Source organism: Sinohyriopsis cumingii, chromosome 5 (assembly GCF_028554795.1).
Source record: "Sinohyriopsis cumingii isolate HCF-2022 chromosome 5, ASM2855479v2, whole genome shotgun sequence".
Lineage (NCBI taxonomy): Eukaryota > Metazoa > Mollusca > Bivalvia > Unionida > Unionidae > Sinohyriopsis > Sinohyriopsis cumingii.
In genome coordinates, this window is record NC_142965.1 from 120,895,243 (window position 1) to 120,922,016 (window position 26,774).

The 26,774-nt window shown below is 35.8% G+C and overlaps 2 protein-coding genes across 10 annotated transcripts in view; one reads left to right on the forward strand and one right to left on the reverse strand.

Moving 5' to 3' along the window:
- Positions 1 to 23,130, forward strand: part of LOC149800079 (uncharacterized) — a 57,999-nt gene extending 34,869 nt beyond the window's left edge. For both annotated transcript variants that reach the window (XM_089959651.1, XM_089959650.1), the window contains 3 exons: positions 13,021 to 13,211; positions 16,676 to 16,752; positions 22,391 to 23,130. In XM_089959651.1, coding sequence (XP_089815777.1) covers positions 13,021 to 13,211; positions 16,676 to 16,752; positions 22,391 to 22,519 — 397 coding nt within the window. In that variant the 3' untranslated portion in view covers positions 22,520 to 23,130. The remainder of the gene's footprint in view (positions 1 to 13,020; positions 13,212 to 16,675; positions 16,753 to 22,390) is intronic.
- LOC149800080 (uncharacterized) overlaps positions 23,039 to 26,774 on the reverse strand; it is a 153,955-nt gene continuing 150,219 nt past the window's right edge. For all 8 annotated transcript variants that reach the window (XM_089959644.1, XM_089959645.1, XM_089959641.1 and 5 more), the window contains one exon: positions 23,039 to 25,260. In XM_089959644.1, coding sequence (XP_089815770.1) covers positions 25,141 to 25,260 — 120 coding nt within the window. In that variant the 3' untranslated portion in view covers positions 23,039 to 25,140. The remainder of the gene's footprint in view (positions 25,261 to 26,774) is intronic.

Below are 26,774 nucleotides of genomic sequence, written 5' to 3' on the forward strand. Positions count from 1 at the left end.
ATCAGACGCAGCTAATATTTTGATATATCGGAACATAGCATCAGAATTATCTTTTGCGCCTTCCACGGGATAAAATTTAACAACCCGATCTCGCGGGAATATCATTACCGACTGCGACCACGCATGTGAATTATGATCAACAATTTCGATTGGTACTCCTCGAGATCTATACGGCGATGAATATAATATTTCTCCCGATAGCGTTTTCACGGTAATAGGAAATTTAAGTTTCTTACTCAACACAGCAACATCGTCAATCGATGCGCCATCAACAACTGTCTTCGCCCACGCGTTAATTTTATCCAACCTCAACTGAGTCAGACCAGATCCACGACGAGCGTTTTTCATGTGCTCGATAACGCGCTCAGCCACGCAGTTTATCATCGGTGATTCTTTCATCGCGGGTAGATTTTTCACATCCGGGTTGTTATTTAGCCGATAAATTCCATAGACAACAGCGCTAGAAGGGTACGCCCTAGCATAATAAGGACCATCGATTCCCAATAATAATCCTGGCTTCGAATTTTTATCAAGAACGACGTTTTTCTTACCGCCACGCACGGGATCTCGTTTATCGCGAATAATCCAAGTGTCGTCAGGCATTTGTGCAATAAATTTTATTCCAAAGATAAATCGTTCTTCTTTGTGTTCGAATTTTATGTGCTCGATTATCTTCTTGGCCCGTTCCAGATTCATCGTAGCATCAACAGCGTTAGTTTTCCATGTCGACCAAGTGTGAATCGCTCCATCATCGAAAAATTCTTTTTTGGCGCGATCGACCTCAGGAATGATATATTCTGCCTCATCAAGATCAAATGTATCCATTATTATATTTTAGACAAATGTTTAAATTATATAATGCAATGCAAATGGATACCAATCGGATCAACAAAATCATGCGACAAATCTTGCAGAGGCGATTATTGTGGTGCTCACATATATGCGATTCGACGAGGCAGTAAAGGACCACAGCGGTGTTTAGTTTGTCAAGTTGGCACGCGAGGGAAAACTCGATTGTGTTTATCCTGTGGAGGGAAAAATTATCGGGAATTGCTCAGATATTACAAAAAAAGATCCTCGTCGGTGATAACATGCGAAGAAGATTATATTAATCGATTCAAGGCAAATTACGATTTAAACAAACAGAATATTGTATATGGAACTGAAATCGACGATTCCTGCAATGAAAATCACACACGAGTTTAGATCTCATCCTACGATCAAGGGATACGAGTCATCATCAGATGGTATTGTCAGAAATATCAGAACGAAGAAAAATGCTGGTAAGGTTGGTAATTCGGGTTATCTCAGATTTACTGTCAGTGAGAATAAAAAAACGAATTATTTCTGTCACAGATTTGTGTTCGAATGTCACAAAGGACCTATCAGGGATGGTCTTGTTATCGACCACATTGACGGAAATAAACTTAACAACAAAATATCTAACCTTCGCGCAGTAACTCCAAGTGAAAATTGTAAATTTAATGGCGGATACAGAATACCAAAGGTAGTTAAATCAGTAAATAGAGAAACAAATGAAGAAATTATATTCACGTCGATGAGCGCCGCTGCAAAATATTATAATATTAATCCAGCATCGGTGCATCGTGCGGCAGAAAAAATAACTAGCGCAGCATTTTCCTACAAATTTGGCGAGTGGATCGAGTTTTACTATATTCCGATAATATCCGAAGAAAATTAATTAAATATTACAAAATTAATATAACATGAATGAACAAACCATAAACAATATTATCGAAGCTATCGATGACCTGAGAAAAAAAAATATAAATCTTCCCTCGGAGTTGGACGCGAATAAAATCCGATCCGAATTCGAGACAATTGTTCAAGGAAAACTTGAATACAAATACACGCTACCATCCGAATACAAATTAATAAAGAAAATCCAAATCGCGATGTATCAATCACTTTCGACAGTCAGCGATGATCGCGTCGAGGATTTTGTTAAATTATCTACGCTAGTGGAAAAAGCTAGATTGATTTTATCAGAAGCATACGAATCAAGAAAAATTACAAGCTCGCGTGTCAGGCAGCTAAAAAAACTTGTCGATGAAAGTAAGGCCAAGGAAATATCTTCCTGAAGATTTCTGCAACAAAAAAAAACAAAAATTAAAAAAATATATTAATTTTGAAAATTTCCCTGGATTTTATTTATTTTTTTGGCCTATTTTACTGAAATTATGCAATTTTCTTTATTTTGACGGGTATTTACCCCACCAAAAAACATAAAATTATATAAATTGCACAATTTGACGGGTATTTACCCCAGTAGATTCACGAAATTATATAAATTACTCGATTTGACGGGTATTTACCCCATAAAAAACATAAAATTACGCAAATTTCTTAATTTTTCTGATTTTTATTAATTTTTTTTTATTATTTACCAAAATAATTTATTTACTGAAATTATCCAATTTTCTTTATTTTGATGGGGTATTTACCCAGCAGATTCACGAAATTATATAAATTGCACAATTTGACGGGTATTTACCCTAACGGATTTACGAAATTATATAAATTGCACAATTTGACGGGTATTTACCCCCATCAAAAACATAAAATTATGCAATTTTCTTTACCAAAATAATTTATTTACTGAAATTATGCAATTTTTTACTAATTTTGAAAATTTCCCCGGATTTTATTTATTTTTCCCTGGTAGATAGATTTACGATTTGAAAATCTATGATTTCACCAGCAGATTGATACTAACAGTTTCCCCGCGTATATCAAGCAAATTTCCTTTCTGATCCGTCAGTTTGAAATTTATCCTTGACAACAATCGATTATGACATCGCAGATAAAACGGATTCACCGGCTCCTTTATTATCAAATAACCCGGAGAGGCGCTAGGTGAAAACGAATACAATATAAATCCCTGCTGCGCCTGATTTGACTCTGACGAATCAACATTGTAGCTGCCCTCGACAACATCCGCGTGAAGATAAATCGCGATAACTTCCGTTATATTAACGATACCTGGCGAGATATGCCGCCCGCCTTTGGTCGGATCATTATCGTGTCTGAGAAACAGCGCTAATTGTTTTTTCTCTGCCCACGCGGCATGTAATTTCGGAAATAACTCATCGATGGTATCAGTGACGGATTTTCTTAGTTTATCAACGTCATAACCGGGAAATTTGAAATTTGGTAGCGTTTCCTCGGTTAATTTATGTAATTCCATGAATTTTTTCTTATTTCCTGAATTTTTGATCAATGTAAATTTGATAATAGGAAGAATATAATCGCCGATTGATACATCGTCGACTATCGCCTGAATGAGCATTTTATGATAATATTCAAGATCGTTCGCAATTCGATTCAAGCTTCTCACGTCCAATGGGAGAAATTCACACAAGATTGATTTATTTTCGATACATTCATTGAAAAATGATCGAAAATGAGAAAGGAATATCTTATGTACTCTATTAAATTCACTGATGGTTTTTTTTACATAATCGCCGTCTATTGGGGTTATTATAATTTTTTTATATTCACCAATATCTATCACTGTATCCGCGGGTGGAATTTTGGGAAGAACCAACCATGAAATATTTCCCCCCCTAAAATTAAAAGAAAATACAATACGATCACGTTTATGTTGCTCCATGAGATCAAGAGCCTTATTGATTATATCAAAGCTAGATGTAGGGAATGATGTCAAAGCCTCGTCGGTGACAAAGTCGGATTTTTTTGGTTCTAGTGTACTTGGTAAATCCAACGAGGTAAACCCGGGGGTTGTATCATTCGATGTTTCCACAGGCGGAATTTCGGGCCAACCTAATATAGATCTAATCGATGATTGGTAAATATCTACCATGTAAGGTGATTTCACTTCTATCATCGATGATAGCGTTGGTTCGTGCGCAGATATTTTTATTCCCGGAGTAGCATCGCCGGTTATATTTGATATTCTGGTAGTAAATTCCTTATCCAGCTGATCAATTTCGTAACTACCTGTTGGTATACCGACATATATCCAATCTGGCGTTCCATCGGGTTTGGTTTTGTTGGCAAAAACAAGCGAATTATTCGATGATAATTTACCGAATGACGTCGATCTAACATTAGGCCAGCTATTGTAGACACGCAATTGTATTAACGCAATTTCTTTGACGCTGATTGGTGTTGGAAAATTGATGCTAAATTCTGGCTTGGTTGAGCTTAACGATATTAACGTCGTTGTCGGCGGTGTCGTGTTTGTCACGATCTGGGCTAGCTCGGACATTATTAATATTCATTTGTTCAATCTCGGAGTAAATACCGATCATTGCCGAAAATTCTAGATCGGAGATAACGCCATCGTTAAGACTCTCGGAAAGCAGCGATGATAATTTCGAATACGCGTCATTGATCTTGGTTAGTTTATTCTTGTACAATGATAATTTCTCACTTGTGCATGATGAGATTTTTTTCGCTACGATATTGAGAACACCAGCGATTGTCGTTGTTGACAAGATTATTATCGTTACTACGATCGGCGCGATTGTTGTTACCGCGGATAAAATTATTCCAGCACCAGCGACTACCGCGGATACCGCGTACACGGCGACGTCAATGATAACTAATCTACGCTGGTATTTTTTTATTTTTGTTTGATATTCGTCGAGGAGTTTTTTTAGCGAATCCTGCCATGACCGCGCTTGATTGTATCGGTAATCCGATGCAGTCATTTATTAAATTATTTACCTGACTAATTCTTGGTAAGTCAGTTTTCCGTTTTCAAATGGTTGGGGGTTTCCCTATCTCGACAACTGCAACCGGCTCGGGTTGACCAATTACTGTCCAAACCGATAAATATTCGAAAATTACAAAATAATACACTGGTCCCATGGTGGTTCTGTCTTGTGGTTCTAGTGTGAAATTTACGATGTTATTTTCATCTATGGAAATAACGAAAAATCCAGGATAGTATTCATAAATTTCATGATTATCGGCCGTCACGTTAAATTTTATTGACTTCGAAATAATATATACTCGATATACACCCTGAATTGGCGCGGTAAAGTTAAAAGAATCATTATCAGGTGTCCAGGTAATATTTTGTGTCCTCAGCACAAATGATACATTGCAGGAAAGATCTTTTGATTCTACCTGATCTGGTATCGAAATACGCATCAACGCAGGAATATCCAACGATGATATTTCTAAGTTAATATCACTAATTTTTGTAGTTGCGTCGAGAAGTTTCGCGTTGATATTTTGAATTTCTCCGTCGTACACTGATGTATCGACTTTTTTATTCGCTAATTCTCGTACCACGTTAATTTCCTCGGATATTTTAGTAACATCTTCGCTGATTTTTTTTGTTTTCTCGTGGAGATCATCGTGTGATGTTTTATCGACTTTTTCGTTTACGATTTGGCGTACCGCGGAGGTTTCCTCGGATATTTTAGTAACATCTTCGCTGATTTTTTTTGTTTTCTCGTGGAGATCATCGTGTGATGTTTTATCGACTTTTTCGTTTACGATTTGGCGTACCGCGTTAATATCATCGTTGATGGATTTTGTTTTCTCGTCGTGTGATGTTTTATCGATTTTTTCGTTTACGATTTGGCGTACCGCGTTAATATCATCGTTAATTTTAGTAATATCCTCGTCGATTTTTCTTGTTTTCTCGCTGAGATCGTTATGTGATGTTCTATCGGCTTTTTGAAATATTAATGCACGTGACGCTTCAATATCTTTGTTGATTTGGGCGATATCCTCATTGATGGATTTTATTTTCTCGCTGAGATCGCTGTGTGATGTTCTATCGGCTTTTTGAAATATTAATGCACGTGACGCTTCAATATCTTTGTTTATTTGGGCGATATCCTCATTGATTTTTCTTGTTTTCTCGCTGAGGTCGTTATGTGATGTTCTATCGGCTTTTTGACCCATCGTGGTATTTATTTTGGTAATTTCCTCGTTGATGGATTTTACTTTCTCGTTGAGATTGTCGTGTGTAGTTGAGGAGGTTTCGATGAATTTTTTTATATCATCGTCGAGTTTTTTATTGAGATTTTTTGATACCTCGTCGAGTTTTTTAAGATCGTTAGTTAGTTTGTTAAATCTTTTTGTTATTTTATCCTGGAAATCGTCAGTTGGTACCTTATCGGACTTTAGAAGCATCGCCGCTGATAGCTCTTTGTCGGATTTTTCCACATCCGCGATATTGGCCTTTAGAAGCATCGCCGCTGATAGCTCTTTGTCGGATTTTTCCACATCCGCGATATTGGCCTTTAGTGGTAATACCGCGATAATATCGGTAATATCAGCAATAGATTTTAATACCATCTCCGATTGGCGAGTAAACTGACTGATATGATCATTATATTCTTCTCGCTTGATTATATCAGTTATTTTCACGTTGCTGGTTTGTAATCTTCCTTCAGTATTTTGAAAAACAGCAACTTCGCCAGGGTCCACCTCTGACAGCGATAGAAGATTGTTAATATCGCTCTTGGTTGCGAACTTTGATAGATCGACGTCAGTCACTTCTGCTTTTTCCTTCCTGTAGATAAATCTACCGTAAATATCAACCATGATATTTATCTACGGCGTATTCAAATACTATTTTGTGATACGGACCGGATGATTTTGAAATTGCGTCAAGAATATTAATTGACTCTGGACCGCATATTGGTGGATCAGCTAATGTTTGTGTTGGAAGAGTCGAATACCAAATCGGAAGATTTAGTTTTGACACATAGCTGATAAATTCATTTGGCGGTGCTAATCCATAAGAGTCAAAGTAAATAACTTCGCGAGGATTAATCGCGTATGCAACCCAGTGCGTACCAGGGCCGGTATTTTTATCGAGATTTATTATTCCCGTCTCGGTAGGGTTTGGTTTTTCTGGTAGTTGATCTCGCATAAATACGCCTCTGAAAAATTTTTTTTTTTTTTCTTTGCTTCGTTGATTAGATCTAAATTTGAATAGGCCGTGCTAATCTTAGACCATATCCGTATGGGGGGCGTCTTAGATAAAGGCCGGATCCTTTTTTTTGTTTTTGCAACATTTTCGTGATTAAGGGATAGAAGACGGGAAGTAATCCCCCCTTTTTTTTACGGTATCCACTTCCGATAATTTTACTTGTTACTGCGGAACCTACTTGGGAACCTATACCTGTGAGCGCGCCTAATCCTAGTGCCTTTCCAATCATCGGAAGGGCCATTTTCGCTAGCCCCAATAGAGGAAGAATTCCGCCTATTTTGACCATGTCTCTGATTGCGCCTATTGAGAGATTCAGATGAACGCCGGAATTCGCTGATTTGGCTCTGGTAAATCTTTCACGCTGACTTCTAGTTAGCGATAGTTTGTTAGGCCCACCGTGAATCTGATCGTTTTTCAGGGTTAAATTCAAACCGCTTCGCCTTGCTGTTGCTGCTTGGAGTTTTTTTATCTGACCCGGGGTCAGAGTTACGCTGACGTGTTCATATGGCATATTAATAATCGCTTAGTCTAAATTTGGAATTTATCACATATTCTCGACAGGAGCATCGATGACTCTCATTCTGCCGCTAATGCCTTCCAAGATCATTGTTCTATCGATGAGGATTACCGCGATGGCTCTTGCTGCTCCGGCTGTGTTAATTCTGGCTTTGAAATGGATATCGACAACGGATTGTTTTACCAGGTCGAGATGCTCCAGGGAAAAGTAATAGATAGGATAGCGAGTATTAAAATCTAGCTGTGATATTTGCAATCCGGTATCGATATTTTGATCGCGGCCCATGAAACTTAGTAATCGATGATATGCGCGGGCCGTCGAAAAATTTTCAAAATCGATGGCTATTTCCTCGGATGGCTCTTGATGGCCGTTTATTCTCAGTGAAACGTTTGTTGCCGCGAATTGATCGAATATCATATGACTGTGATATTGATCGTATCTGTTTGCGGCATGAAGAGCAACAAAGATGTGTCTAGGTGCCGAAACACCTTGTTGTGACGCAATTCTCCAGGTAAATATTCCGTTGATATTAACATCGCAGGAGTCGGTCATCGTTGTCAACCAGGACATGACGGATTTTCCGCCTTGATTCATGAATGATAATAATTTTTCTTCCTCGAATATCGATGGAACTATCGCTGGCATCCACAAGGTAAATTTAGTTAGGATTACCTTACCAGCATCGCCAGGAATTCGCCAGATGGCTTTGTCACTGCCAGCAGCGTCTCGAACGAAAGTTATCGTGTGTTTTGCCCCGTAAATAACTTTTCTGAAATGTCTGCAAAATCCAAAAATGTGAGATAGCGGAATTGCACAGGAAAATCTTCGTTCAACTCCCCTTAACATAGCTCTTCTCGTGGCAAATCCAAGGTTGTAATCGAGATTGGAGCCAATCACTACACGGGTGTTGGTGATGTAGGCATCCTCAGCGAGATTTCGCAGTCTGCCGGTATCATACGGGGAATAATCCGGTTCATTGGAATTATCCTTGGCGAACATCATACTAGGACCGGCTGACCTGGTAAAATCATCCGAGTATCTCGCTAGGCCTATTATCGTCGTTGCTATATCAACGTTGTCCGTAATTGATTCGATCTCTCTTCCGTCTATCATGTAAGTGGCACTCTAGAATAATGCCATAATGCCGTTATTGACAAACCCAACACTATAATCTGCATCGTAGTTGGTATCATCTTCTTTTACAATTCTCCCAACAACCTCGATGTATGCCTCAGATGGAAGAAAATACCTTGTTGTATCGTGGACTTGAATTTCCAATCGATTAGGTGTATTTGGGTCAACTGCTTCGTACGAGAAATACTGAAAATCTCGCACGGATGTGTCTCTACCTACGGGCTCGTCCATGTCAAACACTTCATTTGACACTTGTGCGAACATTTATTATTAAGAATATCATCTAAAACGAAGACCGCTGCCTGAAATGAAGCTTGTATTTGCAACTTTATTTGCTAGATTTGTCTTAGCAATTTCCTTTGCTAGATTTGTCTTAGCAATTTCCTTTGCTAGATTTGTGTTAGCAACTTCCTGTGCTAGATTTGTCTTAGCAACTTCCTGCGCTAGATTTGTCTTAGCAACTTCCTGCGCTAGATCGTTTATTTTTTTATTTGCTGCGTCATTTATGACTTTGCTGATTTCGGGTGGCATTTCTCTGGTGCTAGGTAATTTGACGGGTTGTTTTTTGCGCATTAAATTTAATATTTTATTTTTGACAACATTGAAGCCTTTACTGGCCAAATTACTGATACCAGAAATGGCAGTCTCGCCGATTTTTCCTATTGCTTTTAACCCGAGCTGTTTGATCACGGGTCCAATTTTAGGTATTATTCGCGTAAAAAGACTTCCAATAATATCGCCGAATCCATTACCGTGTATATATCTATATACGGGCAATCGAGAGTTTACTACGCGGACCTGTCTGGGTCTGCGCTGATATTTGTGAACAATCATGTTATTTCAATTGTATTGTTTTAATCGATGAGCTCATCGACAAGTTCCTTGTAAATGTGAGAGTCGATGACACCACCGCGGAATAATCGCTGACAAATATCCGAGGCTTCGTTGATTACTTCGCGAGAGTTATTTCCAGCTCGTTTTCCTCCGATTAATACCTCGAGGCGAGATACGTCGTTGACAACACTGTCAGGGCAAATGGTATATCCGCTTCCTGTCTTTGGTTCTGGTGTTGATGGATCGCTAAACCACTCCGATAACACGTCCTCCTCTTCCTCTTCCTTTTCTTTTTCTTCTTCATTTTTTTGTATTATTTTTTTGATAAAATCTTGGTAACCCGGGTCATCAAGATTGACGGATTTTTTCTTTGAAGCAAAATATACCGCGGGAACCCAACTTTCTTTAGTAAATTTATTAACGCGTTCCGACTTCAAATATTTACCTCTTTCATCGAAGCCAAATCTGGCAATATCGATTAAAATATCCTCGCCTTTGTTGAAAAAATCGGAGGAACCTTCGTCGAAATGTGTGCGCGGAAAAGTTCCTGAGATATTGGTTCCCTTATCTGTTGGTGGAAGCACCTGAGATGTATCAGATGATTTTATTTGGGATATTTTCTTTGGTTTCGAAGATTCAGGTTTTTCTTCCACCCTCTTAGGTTGACTCATATTATGCGTGAATCTATCCCGTGCTGATTTGCGAAATTCATTAAAAATCGCGTCGCCCTTAGGTATCCTGGATATATTAAATCTAGCTCGGTATATATTTCTAATCCAAGATTCTCGTGTTTTAATTTTATCTAATCCATCCTTCGTTAAAAACTTCGATCTAACATTAAATGAATCTTCAACAAATGCGCCAAGTTCAATAAGATCATTACCAGATAATTTAAATTGCTTTTCCATTGTTGTCCAACCATCATCAGTAAATTTATCTTTTATTACTTCCCGAGGCTCTCTACTGCTTTCCTCTTCTTCTTCTTCCTCTTCTTCTTGCTCTGGTTGTTCTTGAGGTAATTGTGCTTGTTCTTGCTGCAATTGTTCTCGCAGCGCTTGTGTTTGTGCTAGTATTTGTGCTTTTGTTCGTGCCTGCTGTATTTGTCCCTGTAGCTTTTGTGCTTGTGCTCGCACTCGTGCTTGTGCTTTTTCTTGACGCGTTTGTGTTTGTTCTTGATGAATTTGCTCAAGCTGACCCGGAACCGCTCTAGTGTGTTGCTCGATGTCTCTCGTCATGGGAATAAGCCCCTTCTTCCTAAGTTCCTTATCTTTCTTTTCATCGCCGTATGCGACTTGTTCGATCGCTCCAGTGACTGGACTCAACAACTTTGACGATATCTCACCGAGATGATATTGCGAGTCTTCGTAATCACGAACTTTTTTCTTAAATAATTGTTTTGCCGGGATAAGTTTCCTTACTGCCGCTAATTCTTCTCGCGCTAATCTGGCAGAATGAGGCTCTCCAACTCTACTAGCTTTCCGACTCGTATTATTTTCAACTATATTGTTTTAATGCGAGGTAAAATTAGGATTAGCAGCCAAATCTTTGCAAACTTTGTCGACACCAGAATAAATTCCCCCCCCCCCCCAAAAAATCTTCGTTTTTTACTTGTCCAGAATCATTGATTTTGCACACAAAAATTGCAATCGGGGTTGAATTTACGCAAATTATTTTTCGTGGGAAGGCTTATTTTTGAAATCTGAGGCTTCTACGGAGAAAGTTCTCGTAGGAGGCTTTATTTGGTCTGGAACGTCTGGTCTGTAGAACTTCCCTGCTGCTAACATAGTTTCTGCACAATAACATTAGTTCTACATTACAGACATATATCAGACTTTGTGGATTTATTAATCTTTGGGTAAGAAAGAATCCTATCAATTTGGGCCTTAAAAGGTCAAGGGTTAAGGTTGCAGTGACTGCAGAAAAATTGTTTCTGCACAGTAGCATTAGGTCTGCATTAGAGACTTGTACTAAACTTTTTTTGATTGATAAGTTTTATAAAATCCTTGAATTTTTAAGAATTGTCTTGAAAACTGCTTGAATTAAAAGAAGAAAAAAACATTTCTTGTATCTTTTAAACGTCCTTGAATTTGTTGAAAATCTCCTTGATATTTGCTCAAAACTGATTGAATTTATATGAGAATACACATTATTTATATGAATAAAATACCACACTTTTAATATTAGAAAGTATTGTCATAATTAATTATTGTAGAAAAATAATGAATAAATCACTAAAATAGGATAAAATATTCTGGGTCAGATGAAAAAACACAGGCAGTTTAACAAAGAACTTGTGGAGAGGGTTTACATTCCATAAGACAAAATACTTCTTTAAAATGTGTGGAAGTCCTTGAAAACTCCTGGAAAAGAACTTGAAAAAATATATATTCCTCCAGTGTAGTAAAAACTATGTTGATGGTTTGCACTTTGGATAGAGGCTTATTAATTTTGCCTGGAAGAAGAAAAATGTTTTACATAAAAAAATTTGCTTATCTACTGTGTACCTTTACCTAATGTTGTGGATGACTTACACATTGGGTATGAATGAAACCTGTTAAATTTGGAGGCAGGGAAAAAAGTCAGGGTTACTGTGAGTGGAAAAAATAGTTTTCTTTGTATAATAACTTGAGTTCAATACTAATTATCATAACAAAATTTTCTGTAGGACTTGTTTTAGGTATGGAAGAGGCCTTATTGATTTGGGGGTCAGTGGTCAAAGTCAAAGTTTTGCATAACCACTTGTTTCAGGGTAACTTCCTTGACCAGAATTTGTGGATGGTTTGCACTTAGGGTAATAAGGAAACTGAAAAATACTTAGGTCTAAAGATCAGAAGTCATAAATAATAAGAAGCAAATGGTTTCTGCAGATTAAGTTTGGTTCAAGACAGACCCTGACCAAAAGTGATGGTCATTAAGATGAATTAGTTTTGATTCTCATAGCATAGAGGACCATGAAATGACTGGTATATAATGTGCCATTCTCAGTTCTTTTGTTTTGGCCTTTAGGGATTTCATTCTGTAAAGTCTATGGCATGTTGTTTACTGTCTGTAACTAAGATTTGTTTATGTTTATAATAATAAGGCACTTTGTATATCTCTCTCTTCAGTCCGTTTGAAAGGCCAGTCAAGATTTGTAAAGGGACACAACTCAATTTTAATCCTGAAGAAAGGATTAGAATGGTTATCTCCTTTGAAAGTTTCGATGGCAGCTGTGTGGCACTTCAAACAAGAGACAACCATTTAGGTTGAAAATGCTTATCACATGTACAGTAGTTGCTTACATTTTTTTCTGAAAATATTTTTATTATATTAAAATAAAAACGTCTTATTAAATAAAGAGAAGAAAGACTTAAAACATGTAGAGTTCAGATTAGATCTGTTTAGAAGGAAATTTGGTATCTGGTTTTGATCTCATTAATTCTTGATGCATCAGAACCCTCTAAACCATCAGAATTCTCAATACTTTGATTTTTAAAAAGCTTTATTTGGATAATGTTGTTAAATATATATATATATATATATATATATATATATATATATATATATATATATAGAAAGCTTACAGTTTTAAAAAAAGTCAAAGAGTTTGTAGGGAGGCCAGGATTCAATTGATCAAGATCCATACAAAAGACAACAACCTTCAACTGAGTGAGGAGGATTGGAATTTATTGGCACAAAAGACTGAGGGCTACTCTGGGAGCGATATTGCAACTATGACCCTTGGAGCTCTCTTTCAACCAATCAGAGATTTACAGGCAGCTTGCTACTGGAAATGTCTTCCAGGTTTGTGGTAGTATCTCAGTTATCATGCTTATTCATGTTTAATCAGCCACACTGTAGAACCTGATCTGTCAGTGCATTTAGCTTAAGCAGATACAGGTTTAAGCTGTTTGTAGTTGGTTGTATGTTTTACAGCAGTATCAGGTTCAGTCTGGTGCCATTTTGTTTTTGTTTTTGGTACAGTACAAAACTTGCTGGTTTTTAGCTTATCAGTCAATCATACGGCGAGGCAAGCATGGTGTTTTGTCTGATATGTGTTGTATGCCTATCAAAATTTGCTACATTTTTGCTTTCAGAAATGATTGGACCATTTTCAACCAAATTTGATGGATCATTTTGGTTTAAAATCTTTTCATCAGTTGTGGCTACCATTGCTAAAATCATCAAATCCCTTTGAAGTCTTCTTCTCTAAAACTTCACAACAGAATTTGACAAGATTTTTGTACCATGGCATAGAGTCATTATAGGTTGGAACAAATAATACTCTCCTGTCATCAAATGTGGCTACTGTTGCTAAAAAAAAGAATCTCTTTAAATAGCATCTTGTTAAAAAAAGCCAAGCAGAACCAAATAAAAATATTAATCATCCCTGCTGATTCGCTGATGTAACATTGTTCTACTGATGGTGTCACTATCAAAGATATGGAAAGATAACTCTAGCATTGGTAAGCTTTTAATTTGGTGGGAAGAACTGTGTTGGATCTTCCAGTTGGCTTGGGTAATTGACAGAGTATGCCAGTACAAAGCTTGAGAAGTCACAGGAACATTAAATATGACAGTGTCAGTGGAAAGTTTTGCAATAGTTCTGCAAAGCACATTCCACTGTTGTTTTCCACTTAAGAAAAATGCCTCATTAGACAGTTAAATCTGCTTAAGTCAAATAGACTTATATCTTATCTAAAGAGCCAGTCGTGATTTTTAAATGACTTTGAAGTATTTTGTATTCTTATTTGATAAATTACCACCCACTATCTTGGCTAAAATGTTATATAACCCATATATGCACACAACACTCTGTAAGATTCCAGTCGCTCAAATGACATCACATGTACTGGAGGTCAGGGGATGTAATTGTGCTAAAATGTACAGAATACATTATTAAACATTGATTGGGTGTATTTTCCATCTGTCCATCTGTTTCTCTCCTTCTACCTGCCTCTTCCCCCTTCCTTTTTTCTATATGTATATATGCACTGTTATGAATGGTTAAAAATTAACAATCAGTGGGAAATGATAAAAATGTTTTCATAACTTTTACTATTTATTCCATTTTATATTACAATATTAAATTAATAAACTGAATATATATCAGTATTTTACAAAATGTACTACAAAACCCATCTTTTGCTAAATTTTTCTGTTTTTATACCTGCCCAATGGGTTATATTAAGAATTGCTATGTCCAGCCATGACTTTTTTTCCTTCTGGCACAGTCTCTTCGGTGAAACTGTTTTTTTTTATGTATGAAACATTATGGTCATCATCTAAGGTTCCCATATTAACAATTTATTTTGTAAGCACAAGGCCCAGGTTTTAAAAGATTCATTGCCCATTTCAATCACTATGAAATTTGGTTAGACATCTTCTGAAGATGTGTGCATCAACATTCACTTCGATCTCTCATTTGTCACTTCAGTTATTTCTCCTTTTATCTTGTCTTGTAGCTTAATGCATCTCACTAAGACAACTCAGCTGCATATTTCTGTTGTTTTTATACTCTTCATTCCCTTATATTAAAAATCCTTGTGTCCTTCTGTCTGCCAGTCCTTACATCATGTACAATCTCTTCATTACAACTTAAAACCCCCTGTTTAAGATGGGTTGCCATGAAACAATGTAAATATTATGATTATCACCTGACGGTGTACTTGCTGACAAATTACTTGGTGTCATTATTGTTTTTGACTTAATGCAGAATGCAGTGTATTCAAGATTTTTGTAAATGAAACTAGATGGATGGCCATGAAAGTTGGAAAGGGTCATGTTGTGAGCATTATTTGAATGTGTGCATATTGACAAATCACTGTGTTTCTGTATTTTTTAAAAACAATTATAGCTCTTTTTGATCAAGAACCTGATTTAGGTCACTACTAGTCCCAAAGTTTTTTATACATCGCCTTGGTACGTATTATGGTCATCATCTGAAGAATTGTATACTCAGTGCTTCAAAAATTCTTTTAAGAGTTATTTCCCTTTTGGTCTTTAATCTGAATGTAGTGTACAACAGAATCATACGAATGCATCAAGCCCCGTTTTTTGATGGATTACTGTGAAATTTAGTAAAGCTGGATGCCATATATATGTAAGAATTTTGTGAATTCGTCTACACATACAGTTATTATTATGGTCCTCATCAAAAGGCATGTATGTAGACCTGTCCTTGTACTTGCTCTGTTTTCATACGAGTTATTCCTTTTTTCTTTACTATAGACTCATTTGAATCATGGGATGTGGGTGGAAGTGGGTTTTATTTTTGTGTTGTAGCTTTAATTAAACTTTTTTCTCAATATTGGCTATGTCATACCAAGGAAATGGGGGGATAAGTGCCTTATCACGCTGAGTTAGGAATAAACGATCGTAGCAACGATAACCGGAAAGATTTTACATGACTCTTTGATTATAAATCTGATATTCTACCACAATACTGTGACTCCTGGTGGAAGTCGGCAAGAAAGGGTATATTTATATGAGCAAATTACTCTAAGTTTTCTGGTTGTTTTTGTTACTTATTTAAAAATTATCAAGTTCTGCATCATTACGTTGAGGCAATGAGATATCAGATAGAAGTCATATAATATTCATGTTTTGGTTGCTGTAAGAATTTATCAATCTATAAAAAATGATATTCACCTGCACAACAAAATTTATATTCACCTGTAGCTTGGAGAAAATTATTTTTCTGGATTTGTTGCAATGAAACTAAAATGTCAGTAACTGAATATTTGGTACTGGTTGAACAAGTTTTCTCTTATGAGAAAAGATATAAATATGTAGGTCTACCAGACATGCAGACGTACCATAGATTGAGTTCTGATTGATCCTAGTGTACATGGTTCTATAAGGGATTCATCAAGTAAATTGCTACACTTTTTTTTCTCCAAATTAATAAGTATTGTTTAAAAGATAGTAAATTTGCACAACAGTTCAAACTAGTGTAATAGTGTTACTTCTAACAGTTGGAGGATTATTGTGTGGAATCGGGTTCTGGAATATGTAGAATAGATTCACCAATCATCCCTCAATAATTTTAAGGCCAGTCTCAAACTAGCTTGGAAAGACCATCAGTTATACCGTAGTCTGACTGTAACTCTATGCACATGTAAGAGTCATAAGTTATTGGTTTCAGAGAGGTCTTTACAAACTACAAGCTTACTTAACACCTGTTATAGGACAGATACCCGGCAGAAACAACCTATATTCAAAGCTTAATAAATGCTTTTTGTTTCCTGTCTATTTGTTTACTTTAGATGGAATGTTTACTCCCTGCAGCCAGGATTGTGAGGGTGCTGTAAGGACAACCATGTCAGAACTTCCTTCTAAGAAGGTAAATGGAAAGAAAATCTTTATGTGGGTAAGATTGCATGAATCTGATGAATGGGCAGAAATTCCTAATTTTGCAGTGTGATGATGATTGTGATCTCACTTACAGTGTGGAAACTGTTACCTTACAGAAAAATGTTTAAATGACCTTAACTTTGAGGTATGGTAGGATTGCACAGATGTGAAAGACATTGTTTACTAATTCAACAATCTAAGTATTACAGCAATTAATTTTGGGTTTTGGGCCTGTGATCACATATTGCAAACTTGAACAAAGAAACCTAACCAAGATTTTCAAATGACCTTCAGCTTGCACAAAGGTCTGAGCGAGGATAGGGTTACTTGAATGTAATATGGCAGAGCTCTCTGATTCAAAGGTCCAAGTTTGATAGCTATTCCTTCCTGTGTTTGACACATGTGAACATACAGAACCAGAGTGTAATTAACAATTACATATTTCAACTCTACAAAACTTTGTGTAGTTTCCACTGTAAACATTAATCTTGCATCAACAGAGTAAAGAAGACAAAACAATTAAAAAAAGAACATCCTAAATTGTCATAACAAAACAGAGGTACTGTAATGAGTTGATAAAAACCTAGACTAATTGTTTCCTTCAATGTCTTTGATTAACTGATGTAGGCGTATCCAGTTGTCAAGCATTATGATATTAACATAAACATTTATTGAACTTTCAAGAAAGTTGCTGAAGCATGAAAAACAGGTGAAAGAAATATTATTTTGGTAAGAGCATAGAACTTATTTACTGTATATATTTGCATATAAGCTGAATAATTTTGGAAAAAATAAAGGCCTGGAAGAAGGGAGAGGGTTCGGCTTATCTGTGAGCCAATGTCTAAACTTTACAGTTTTTAGATGTTTTGTTGACTATTGTAATGGCTGTAAATCTTGGGACATGAAACAATAATTTTTTCTGTCTCCTACGACATAGGCATGTAAAAAAAATCTAACTTTCGGCGACCTGACAATTATTAAACTGTTATAAAGTACTATGATTGATTTTGTTATTATTTTGCATGTGCATATTTTCTGATTTCTCCAACATGAAATTAAATAAAGGTAAATACAGACTTCATAATTTGTGAACCAGTTGAGTTTACACAGGAGACCAGGCTGCACTATAGTGTACAGTGCAAAGTGTGCATAGCATCACTTAAATCCTTACTTATTCCCGAACATATGAGATGCAGATTTTGCTTTATTTATTGTTTTCTTCCAGATAACATTTCAACTAGTCCTTATTAGCTGTTTCATTTTGTTGAATCACGCGCTCATGAGTTACTCATTTTCAATGATATAAGCGATCCTACAAACTGAGGTAATATTTTTAAAAAAGGTATGCAAATTTAATTGTACAAGGCACATAACCAACATAATTTACATGTTCAGGATGAGTGGTAATAATAACAGCCAAAATTCACATATAGATCAACTAAGATCAACATCGATCAATTTTAGTTTTGTGTTTTGGCTGAACAAACATCACAACTTTCCACATAATGGAAAGCTTGATGTTTCAGCATCTCCTATGTTGATAGTCAGCGATTTTGTCTTTCATTTTGCAACAGCAGTACATGCCAGTTAATCATTAAAACGCTGAAACTGGCTTGTGTTAAGAGGGAATTTTGACCAGCAACTATAACAGTAGATTGATGTGTATGTATTGCCTTTTATTCCTATTCGATAATATTAGCACGATTACCAATATTTTGTAAAACGGGGTGTAAGGCATACCTATGAACTTTTCAAAAGCCAAGTAGGGAGACTGAATTAAAAAAAATAGAGATTGGGACCTAAAATTGGGTTTCTTGTGGCATTTTTAAAGCCTTGTTTTCACTAAATGTTGATTGATCTTCCTGGTCCAATATGTGTGAAATTTGCAAAAAGACTCGCTATTTCTCCCTGTGATGTGGCCTATTTTCCCCAGGATGTGCCTTATTTTCACATTCTGGTCAGCTGTGGTCAAACTGCACAATAGCTAAAGATTAGTCTTAAATAAACAAACAAGAAAGCAGGAGCAACTAACTAAAAGTTAATCCTTATCGATGCAGCTATTTTGTGAAAATGACTGGCCCTCCGTCGTAATTCAAAGAAACCACATTCTACATTATTGTATGTTATGCAAGCACCATCAATTAATTAGCAAATAAAGGGTTCCCAATTTTTTGGAACTAAAGGTACCTGAATAGGCAGCCTCGTGGTACTGTATATGTGGCAACTATTTTCCCCTTGCATATCTGACCTTATTCCCTTGTCATCTCGTAAAGCATTTAGTATTGTTTACTAAAAAACATGTATTCTGAATTAGTTTTTTGATGACATATTTGCTGCGTGGTATGTATTTTCATTCCTTTTAATTTAACCATGGCAATTAACATTGGTATATATGGTATAAAAATGCCTGGTGTTCACTCGTGTTAGTTTCTTTTAGGAATGGTGCTATAGCATATGGATTTAGAGCATTCATAGTGATCATTCTTGGGATTGAAATTAATTTTGGACAATTTTATTGTTGTGGTTTATGTTTTTTGGTTCTTATTTATTTTTTATTTTTGTATTGCTGTAGAGGTAAAAAAAAATCATTAATTTACGCAAATACTGTTTAAACTTAATATTCTATTTAGTGAATAAGTGAATTCTTTCTAGTAAAGTATAATTCACAGGTGATACAACAGAAGCCGTATGATCTTTTCTTGTTTAGAAGAAATGAAAATCAAAGACATAATGTAATAATGAGGAGTTCTCTGCAGAAATCGGAAGATATGAAATCGGGGGGTATGTGTGAAGTGACCCCAAAATTCGGGATTTCTTTTCTCTTCCTCTCGTCATAAAAGTTGACAGGTACAGTCTAAGGTCACTTACATCAAAGCAAACTACAACTCAGCTTTTATGGTATTAATAATAATTTCCAAAGCATTATTTCTGAAACTTCATTATTGTATTTTGGAGATATCATTAAAGTTTAGCGCAATGGTGCCCATGATTCGACACCAAGGGATGTGCTTAATTCAGTGCGTTATCAAACCTACAATGTACATGCATTGGTGCCATTATGTAGATACGTTCAGTAGCCTAATTTCGAGCGTTGAATCAAACTGTATTGTTGTTCTTTGTTTTGTCATACTGGGATTACATTTTAATGAGTTAGGTATTTACAATTTCAAAAACAAAGTAAAACATAATTACTGGTGCACTGATCTAAAATGTCCAATGCAATAATGCATAACAAACAATCAAGTCAAAAGGGAGAGGTAGTGTTACAGCAACTCGCGATTGCTAAATTCTTATCATTTGATCAGATTATACACAAATCTAAATTAGGCAGAAACAATAACAAAACAGAAAATTAACTAAATTATTTAAGTTAAGTCTACATGTAATTTTTAAAAAATACAAGTTTGCCTAAATAAACGCATTGGGATGTCTAAGAGTTGTGGTTCGGCTAATATGTGGGTCATGCACTTTTTTATACCTGTTCAGTACAGGGGTTGGCTTATATGCGAATGGGCTTATATGTGAGAGTGTGCAAATACCATAGTATGAACAGTGCATGACAAATGAACATTACACACAAAATTTAATCCAAGTCATTGAATAAGAGGTTATATGCCAGAAGGTCCTATTTTTGCAGTGAGGGAGTAGTGTTTTTGAAGATGAATCCCCAGTTTCATGAGTCTACATAGAATGCAAAAAACGTCTGGTCTAGAGCTCATTAGCTCTCTTCTACTTCAAAGGTGGGATCAAAAAAGCTTATTCAAAACTTGACCATGTTGTCCAAATCACCTTACTGAGGAAGGTTGTAGTGCTTGGAGTTGAAAGACCGTTACATGATTCCACCATTCAAATAGGACAGCAATCACTCTAAGGCTTTGAGACTTGTGACCATTTTTAAAAAACTATATAATAAGGTTTCTGTGGTACAGGGAAATCCAGAAAAAGTCGTGAGAAATGAGAACTGTTTTTCCCAACTATGAAAAGTCCTTGAATTGTGCAAATATTGATGAAAGTTGGGAAAAACCCAGGAATTTTCAGCCTCCACTTGATGTCTGAAACAATTACATAACTGAGTCATAACTGAACTGATTGTGAGTTAAATGTATCAACCTCTAGCAAGGGTATTTGGTGGTTGCAGTATGGAACATTTGGGTGCTTGCCATAAACATATTTGTTGATTCAGTTCAAGCGTTCACTGGATTAGATTCATCTAGTAGACTTTGTTTTTCACAGACAGCTTGATATCCATATCTTTCCTTACAATGAAGTGTGAAAACCAGTCTAGCATTATTAGAGACCAACATGGTTGGCCTAGCAAACTTAAACAGCAATAAGTGGAGTCATACCTAATTGATTATCAACATGAAAATTATTTCTTATCTAAGAAATTGTATTAAAATCATTATGTCTTTTAATGTGCTGAAAGACACGATAAAACTACAGCAATAATGGAATTTGACCTGGTACACGTGAGTTGCATTGCCAATTGCACAATTATACAAAACTCACGACCCACATTTTCAAATCTTGTAGAAAGAAAAAAAAATAATACACGAAAGTCATATGCTGGTTGTAATAAAAATAATAAAAAATAAAAAAATAAAAAATTCATTATATTTATTCAGAGAACAACTTCCAGAGTTTTGTTGTATCACATGACTACCACATTGACATGTGCTCTCTGCTTGATGAATCAGACTGGCCAGATTGATGTGTAAGCTAAAGGGCGATATAGCGGATAATAGGGGGTCCAATGAGAATGTTGCAGTTGAAATTTTAATGTCATATCTTGAGAATTCCAATTTCACGTGTTACGCATTGTCAAATTATGTATCCTTAAAGTTCCATCGTCCAGGTGAAGATTTTAGATTTTATTTATTGAATTGTGCAGTGGTGTTTGAAATTTCAATGTCCAATGTTTAGAATTCCAAGAAAATACATGTTTTATAATCTAAAATGTTCTTTAATTCCGTTCAGTAATGGTATTATGTGAACCTTTAAAAAATTAATTTCATATTGGAAATGACCTGGAAATTCATCTTTAGAAAAGCATAGGAACCATGTATATAAGTGAAAACTTAACCAACATTGTTAAAAGGCCATGACATTTTCAACATTGTACATGATGGAACAAAAAGTTTGATCAAAACCTGTGTTTTTGGATTTTTAACATAGCTTTAACAATTTGAGTCATGTCCCTACAATGTCTGCAGTGTGACAGTTTATAGTGATCTCTAGCATTGAGGCATCATGCCACAGACATGTGGCATCATGTCCCACCCAGTCACATTATCCAGACACCAGGCTGACCAGTCCTAACACTAACCTCTTAATGCTGAGTGCCAAGTGAGGCATCTGCTAGTACAATTTTTATAAGTTTTTTTTGTACGACTTGGTTGGGGTTCGAACCTACAACATTTCACATCTGTGGCAGACACTGTAACCACACTTAGGCCACCGGAGCAGTGCCCAAAACCTGAACTTCTCTGTTGCTTCAATTTTATTAAATGGTGACTGTTTTGCCTATGCTAAAGCAGGCAAGGCAAAAACTACTGTCTAAATGAAATGCTAATATCACACATTTACTGACTTGATATTGTAGTTTTCAAGCTCGTTTCTATTTACAGGTTATCCAAAGGGAAATAACTCTTGCTGATTTCCTGAAATCTCTACAAACTCACAGGAGGACTGTTACAGACACAGAACTTAAGAAGTTTGAGAATTTTACACAAGAATTTGGTGAAAAAGGCTCATAGAAAAAAGTTGACTGTTAGGGATTTTTTGCTGTTTACTAAACTTGGAAGAATTCTGCTTGAGAAGTTTCATTATTTCACATTTTTAAATGTTTTTGACAATTTAGTCACGTTGTGTATATAAAAAAGGTTTTGTGACAGATTAGCTCTTGCTGTGGTAGTGAACTTTTGATAGGTCATGATATGCCTGATTATGTTGTTAGACTTGTCAGCCTCAAACATCAATATATAAAACCAACTATGTTATTAAAATAGTTACAAAATATTCTTGAAAATGGCTGTCTATTGGTCATGGACTTTTGGTTTAGGTGGGTTTGGTGGAGGAAGAACTCTCAACATATATTCTCACGTATCCTTGTAGACCAATCCGAGACAAATTCAGGTGTAATGTGAGTGATCGGTACAGGCTGGTGCCTTAGACCACTCGACCATCTGGGGCCACCAACAATAATTGTATAGTTGGCAGACATCAAAATCAACACACCCTTGACTTGACTGAATAAAAAAAGCAAGAGACATCTGTACAAATCTTTTTTTTAATTCCAGCAATCTCAATTTTGCATGCAACAAAACAGTTTCATCAACCATTTAATAAAACACAACACAAAAATGAATATATCAGGACTTGTATTCCCAATTTCTTCCAACCCAAGAACTGATTTTAATGGCTTCTATTGCACATAAATGGCATTTGACCTTAAATATACACCCTTACCTGTTTAGCTTTTTCTTGCTTTGCAGATGACATAAATGTAATCTAATACAGCCAGTCTCCCTTACATTTTGGTTGATGCTGTTGATAATACCATTTAGAGGCACTTAAGGTAAAGCAAAAGAGGGATTGTGATCTGTCCCTCCATCTGCACCTCAGTTTTTAAAAATTCAACATGATTCTGCATTTTCATCGCTTTTCATATATTATGAGTACAAAATTTTCTCAATGAAATATTATATATATATAGTCAGACACTTTCCATGCATGTTTTGTTAGATATATATATATATATATATTGTAAAAGTACCGGATACATTTAGAAAATTATTTCAGAATTAGATAAAAAGAGAGACTTACATTTTCATCAAATAAATTGCTGTTTCATCTGGATATTAAATGGAAAATCCTTGTCATAGTTTAAATGACACAGCATTGTACAATGCATGAGTGTCTAAGTACAATGCACGAGTGTCCACGTTAAAAACTTGTTAACAGAGATGTTTCTTATAAAGTAAAAAAACAGTTGGGAATATTATCTTCAAGTAGAAAAGGTGTCACTCTAATTCAGGTCTATTTGAAATGCTCCATGATTACTGTCAACAATATTAGATGAACTATACCATATATACATGCTTACAAATCAAGTCCAACTGCAAATAACATAGACTCATATCCGTTGGACCATTATGCTATGGCAGATCTAGGTCTGTTTGGTTTACAGCTGAACCTGACTTCCAAGCGAGTTTCTATGATAACTAGAATAAAAAGACCTCTTTACTCCCTCCATGCATTTCTATCTGAAACACATTTAAAACAACAAAAAACGAATAGCATCAATATACCTGTACAATATGAACACCACAGGAACAATGGATATCATTAACTTGAAAACAACTTATGCAATTCCATCCATCCAATTCTGCCCACAAAACCATCAACATATTTCCATAAATAGTTCAACGTGATGCTGAGAAGTACTTGCGTAAATTTGTACTATCATTATGTAAACTGAAAGTAGAACAAATATTCTCTTAAATGTTCCCTTATTTTGATCATGATAAAAAGTGAGGTAAGATCTGTGTAGTTTATTACACTGTGACCTTTTAAATGTAATTTTCACCATCCAAAAATGATCACAGTCATAATAAAATACATACATTATGTAAAGCTGAAATATTGATTCTAGATCATAAACATATGGGACAATATCTTTAACTGTATTTGAGACTAGTTTCATTAGAGGTCTAAATGTGGAACAGGTTATAGATCATGAAAATCATTTGACTGTGACATTAAAATACTGGAAAAATCAGGGCCAGTCATTTAACTTCTTGTTCTTCAAGATACAAGATTACTTCATTAATATGTATAGATCTTGCTCATTATCAAACTTGTCCAAGACACTATCAGTATATATTCCAAGTTTTATAAATACAACCTAACGATTGATAACAAGCAATAGTTGATGGATGGATGACAGACAATACAATGAACACATGACTGTATCATTTACTCGCTTGACCATATGCCCAAGTGAGTGAAAAATTAGTGATTTTTATTTGTTGAAGAATCTTGGAAACATCCTCTAAAATGAGCCCCTGCTCCTAATAGGAAATTCTTTTTGAAAAAATAAGAGTGACCACCTTTCCTGGGGAAATGTCAGTTGGTGAGAAAAAGAAGCAATCTGGAATGTTTTCATGAACAGTGTCTGAAACATAACCTAAATTTGTAACTACCTTGACTATGGAAATGCTGCTTTTCAAACAGAATCGGTCATAGTAAAGTAGTAAAGAAGCATTTTGATCGCGTGACCATTTTTACTCTCTGTGAAGCACATTTTATTAACATCATGAGGCCACCCTATATATAGTTGCAGACTGGTGCACAATGTTGTTCATGTGCTTGAGGTTCAGAATAAGTCACTGCCACCAATGATACCAGTCTGGAGAAGGATCAATATTATGAAGAGCAGGAGAACGACAACAGCTATCATGTACTTTGGCAGAATTGGCACATGGAATAACTTTGCCTGAAAGATAAAAGTCAACTTAGAGTGTGTGCATATATATATATATATATATATATATATATATATATATATATATATATACAATAAGTAAAAAGAATGTAAAAAGTTTTTTATAGACTATTTCAAATTGTAAGTCTAGCATTGTCGACCAATGCATGATTCAAATATCAAACATAGGCATGGTGTTTCAGTATGACCTTTTCTGTGGAAATGACAATTAGTCTTCATTATCAACACTTGTCAAATTTCAAAACTGCATGCATTGGTATTATAAAACTAGAAATGTGATCTTATGACCCTGATACTCTAACTAATATAATGCATTTAAAGGGCAAAGTTCAAGTCAATAAAACTCTGACAAGAAATGGTAAGAATCAAACTTCACTTACCGTATACTCTCATTTATATATTTAGTCCATCTGCAAACTGGACATGCCCATATCTGCCATTGCATAATGCACCATTCCAGCAGATCTGGGTCTGTGCAGTTTGCTATGAGTAATTAGTAGAACAACAACATAGACCCTGATCTGCAGGTGCATTATGCTATTGCAGATCTGGCTCTTTGGTGTTTGCAGTTTGACTCCACATATAGGCAAGTGTATATGATAGATTTTCATAATATAAAGGTCCACGCCAAATTTAGTTTCAATCCAAGAAGTTCCAAGTAAAACGGGCCAAACCTCAATAAAATATTGTGGGAAAATCATAAAAATCAAACTTGAACTAGGTCTATCTCAAGCCTTGGACCAAATTTGATTCCAATTGGTTAAGCCTTTGAAAAGTTACTGAATGGAAACAAAATAGAAGGGCAAAGTTTTAAACCAAACAAGGGTTGTAACTTCATAAAGTTGGCCAGAAAATGATAACATTAAAACTTGATCTTTTTAATCCAAAGCCTCGTATAAAGTTTGATTTCAGTTCATTAAGTCCTTCAAAATGTATTTAATATCTTTTTGGGTTGGTTTTAGTGGCATGTTTAACACAATGTCTGCTATATCATAGCAAGGAAATGGCAGCTAAGTGCCTTTCCCAAGGACTTGCTAAGGAAACTGATCTGAACTGGCCTTGAGGGGTATCAAACCTGTGATCCTTGGATGATGAGTTAGATGCTCTACCATCTGAACTATCATGGCTCCCTCAAAATCAATTAAGCAGAAATGTGTGCGTGTTTTAGATTTTCAACGTAACTTTAACAATTTTTCAGTCGTACTGCCACAATGTCTGCAGTGTGGCAGTTTATAGTGATGTCTAGCACTGGGGCATCATCCCGCAGACATGTAGCGTGATGTCCCACCCAGTCACATTACCCTGACACCAGGTTGACCAGTCCTAACACTAACCTCTTAATGTTGAGTGCCAAGTGAGGCAGTTGTTAGTACCATTTTTATAAGTCTTTGGTATGACTAAGCAGGGTTAGAACTTGTGACCTTCCACAAACAAGGCAGACACTCTAACCACTTGGGCCATCGAAGCAGTCTAATAAGCAGAAATGAAACTGAATGCAAGGATCC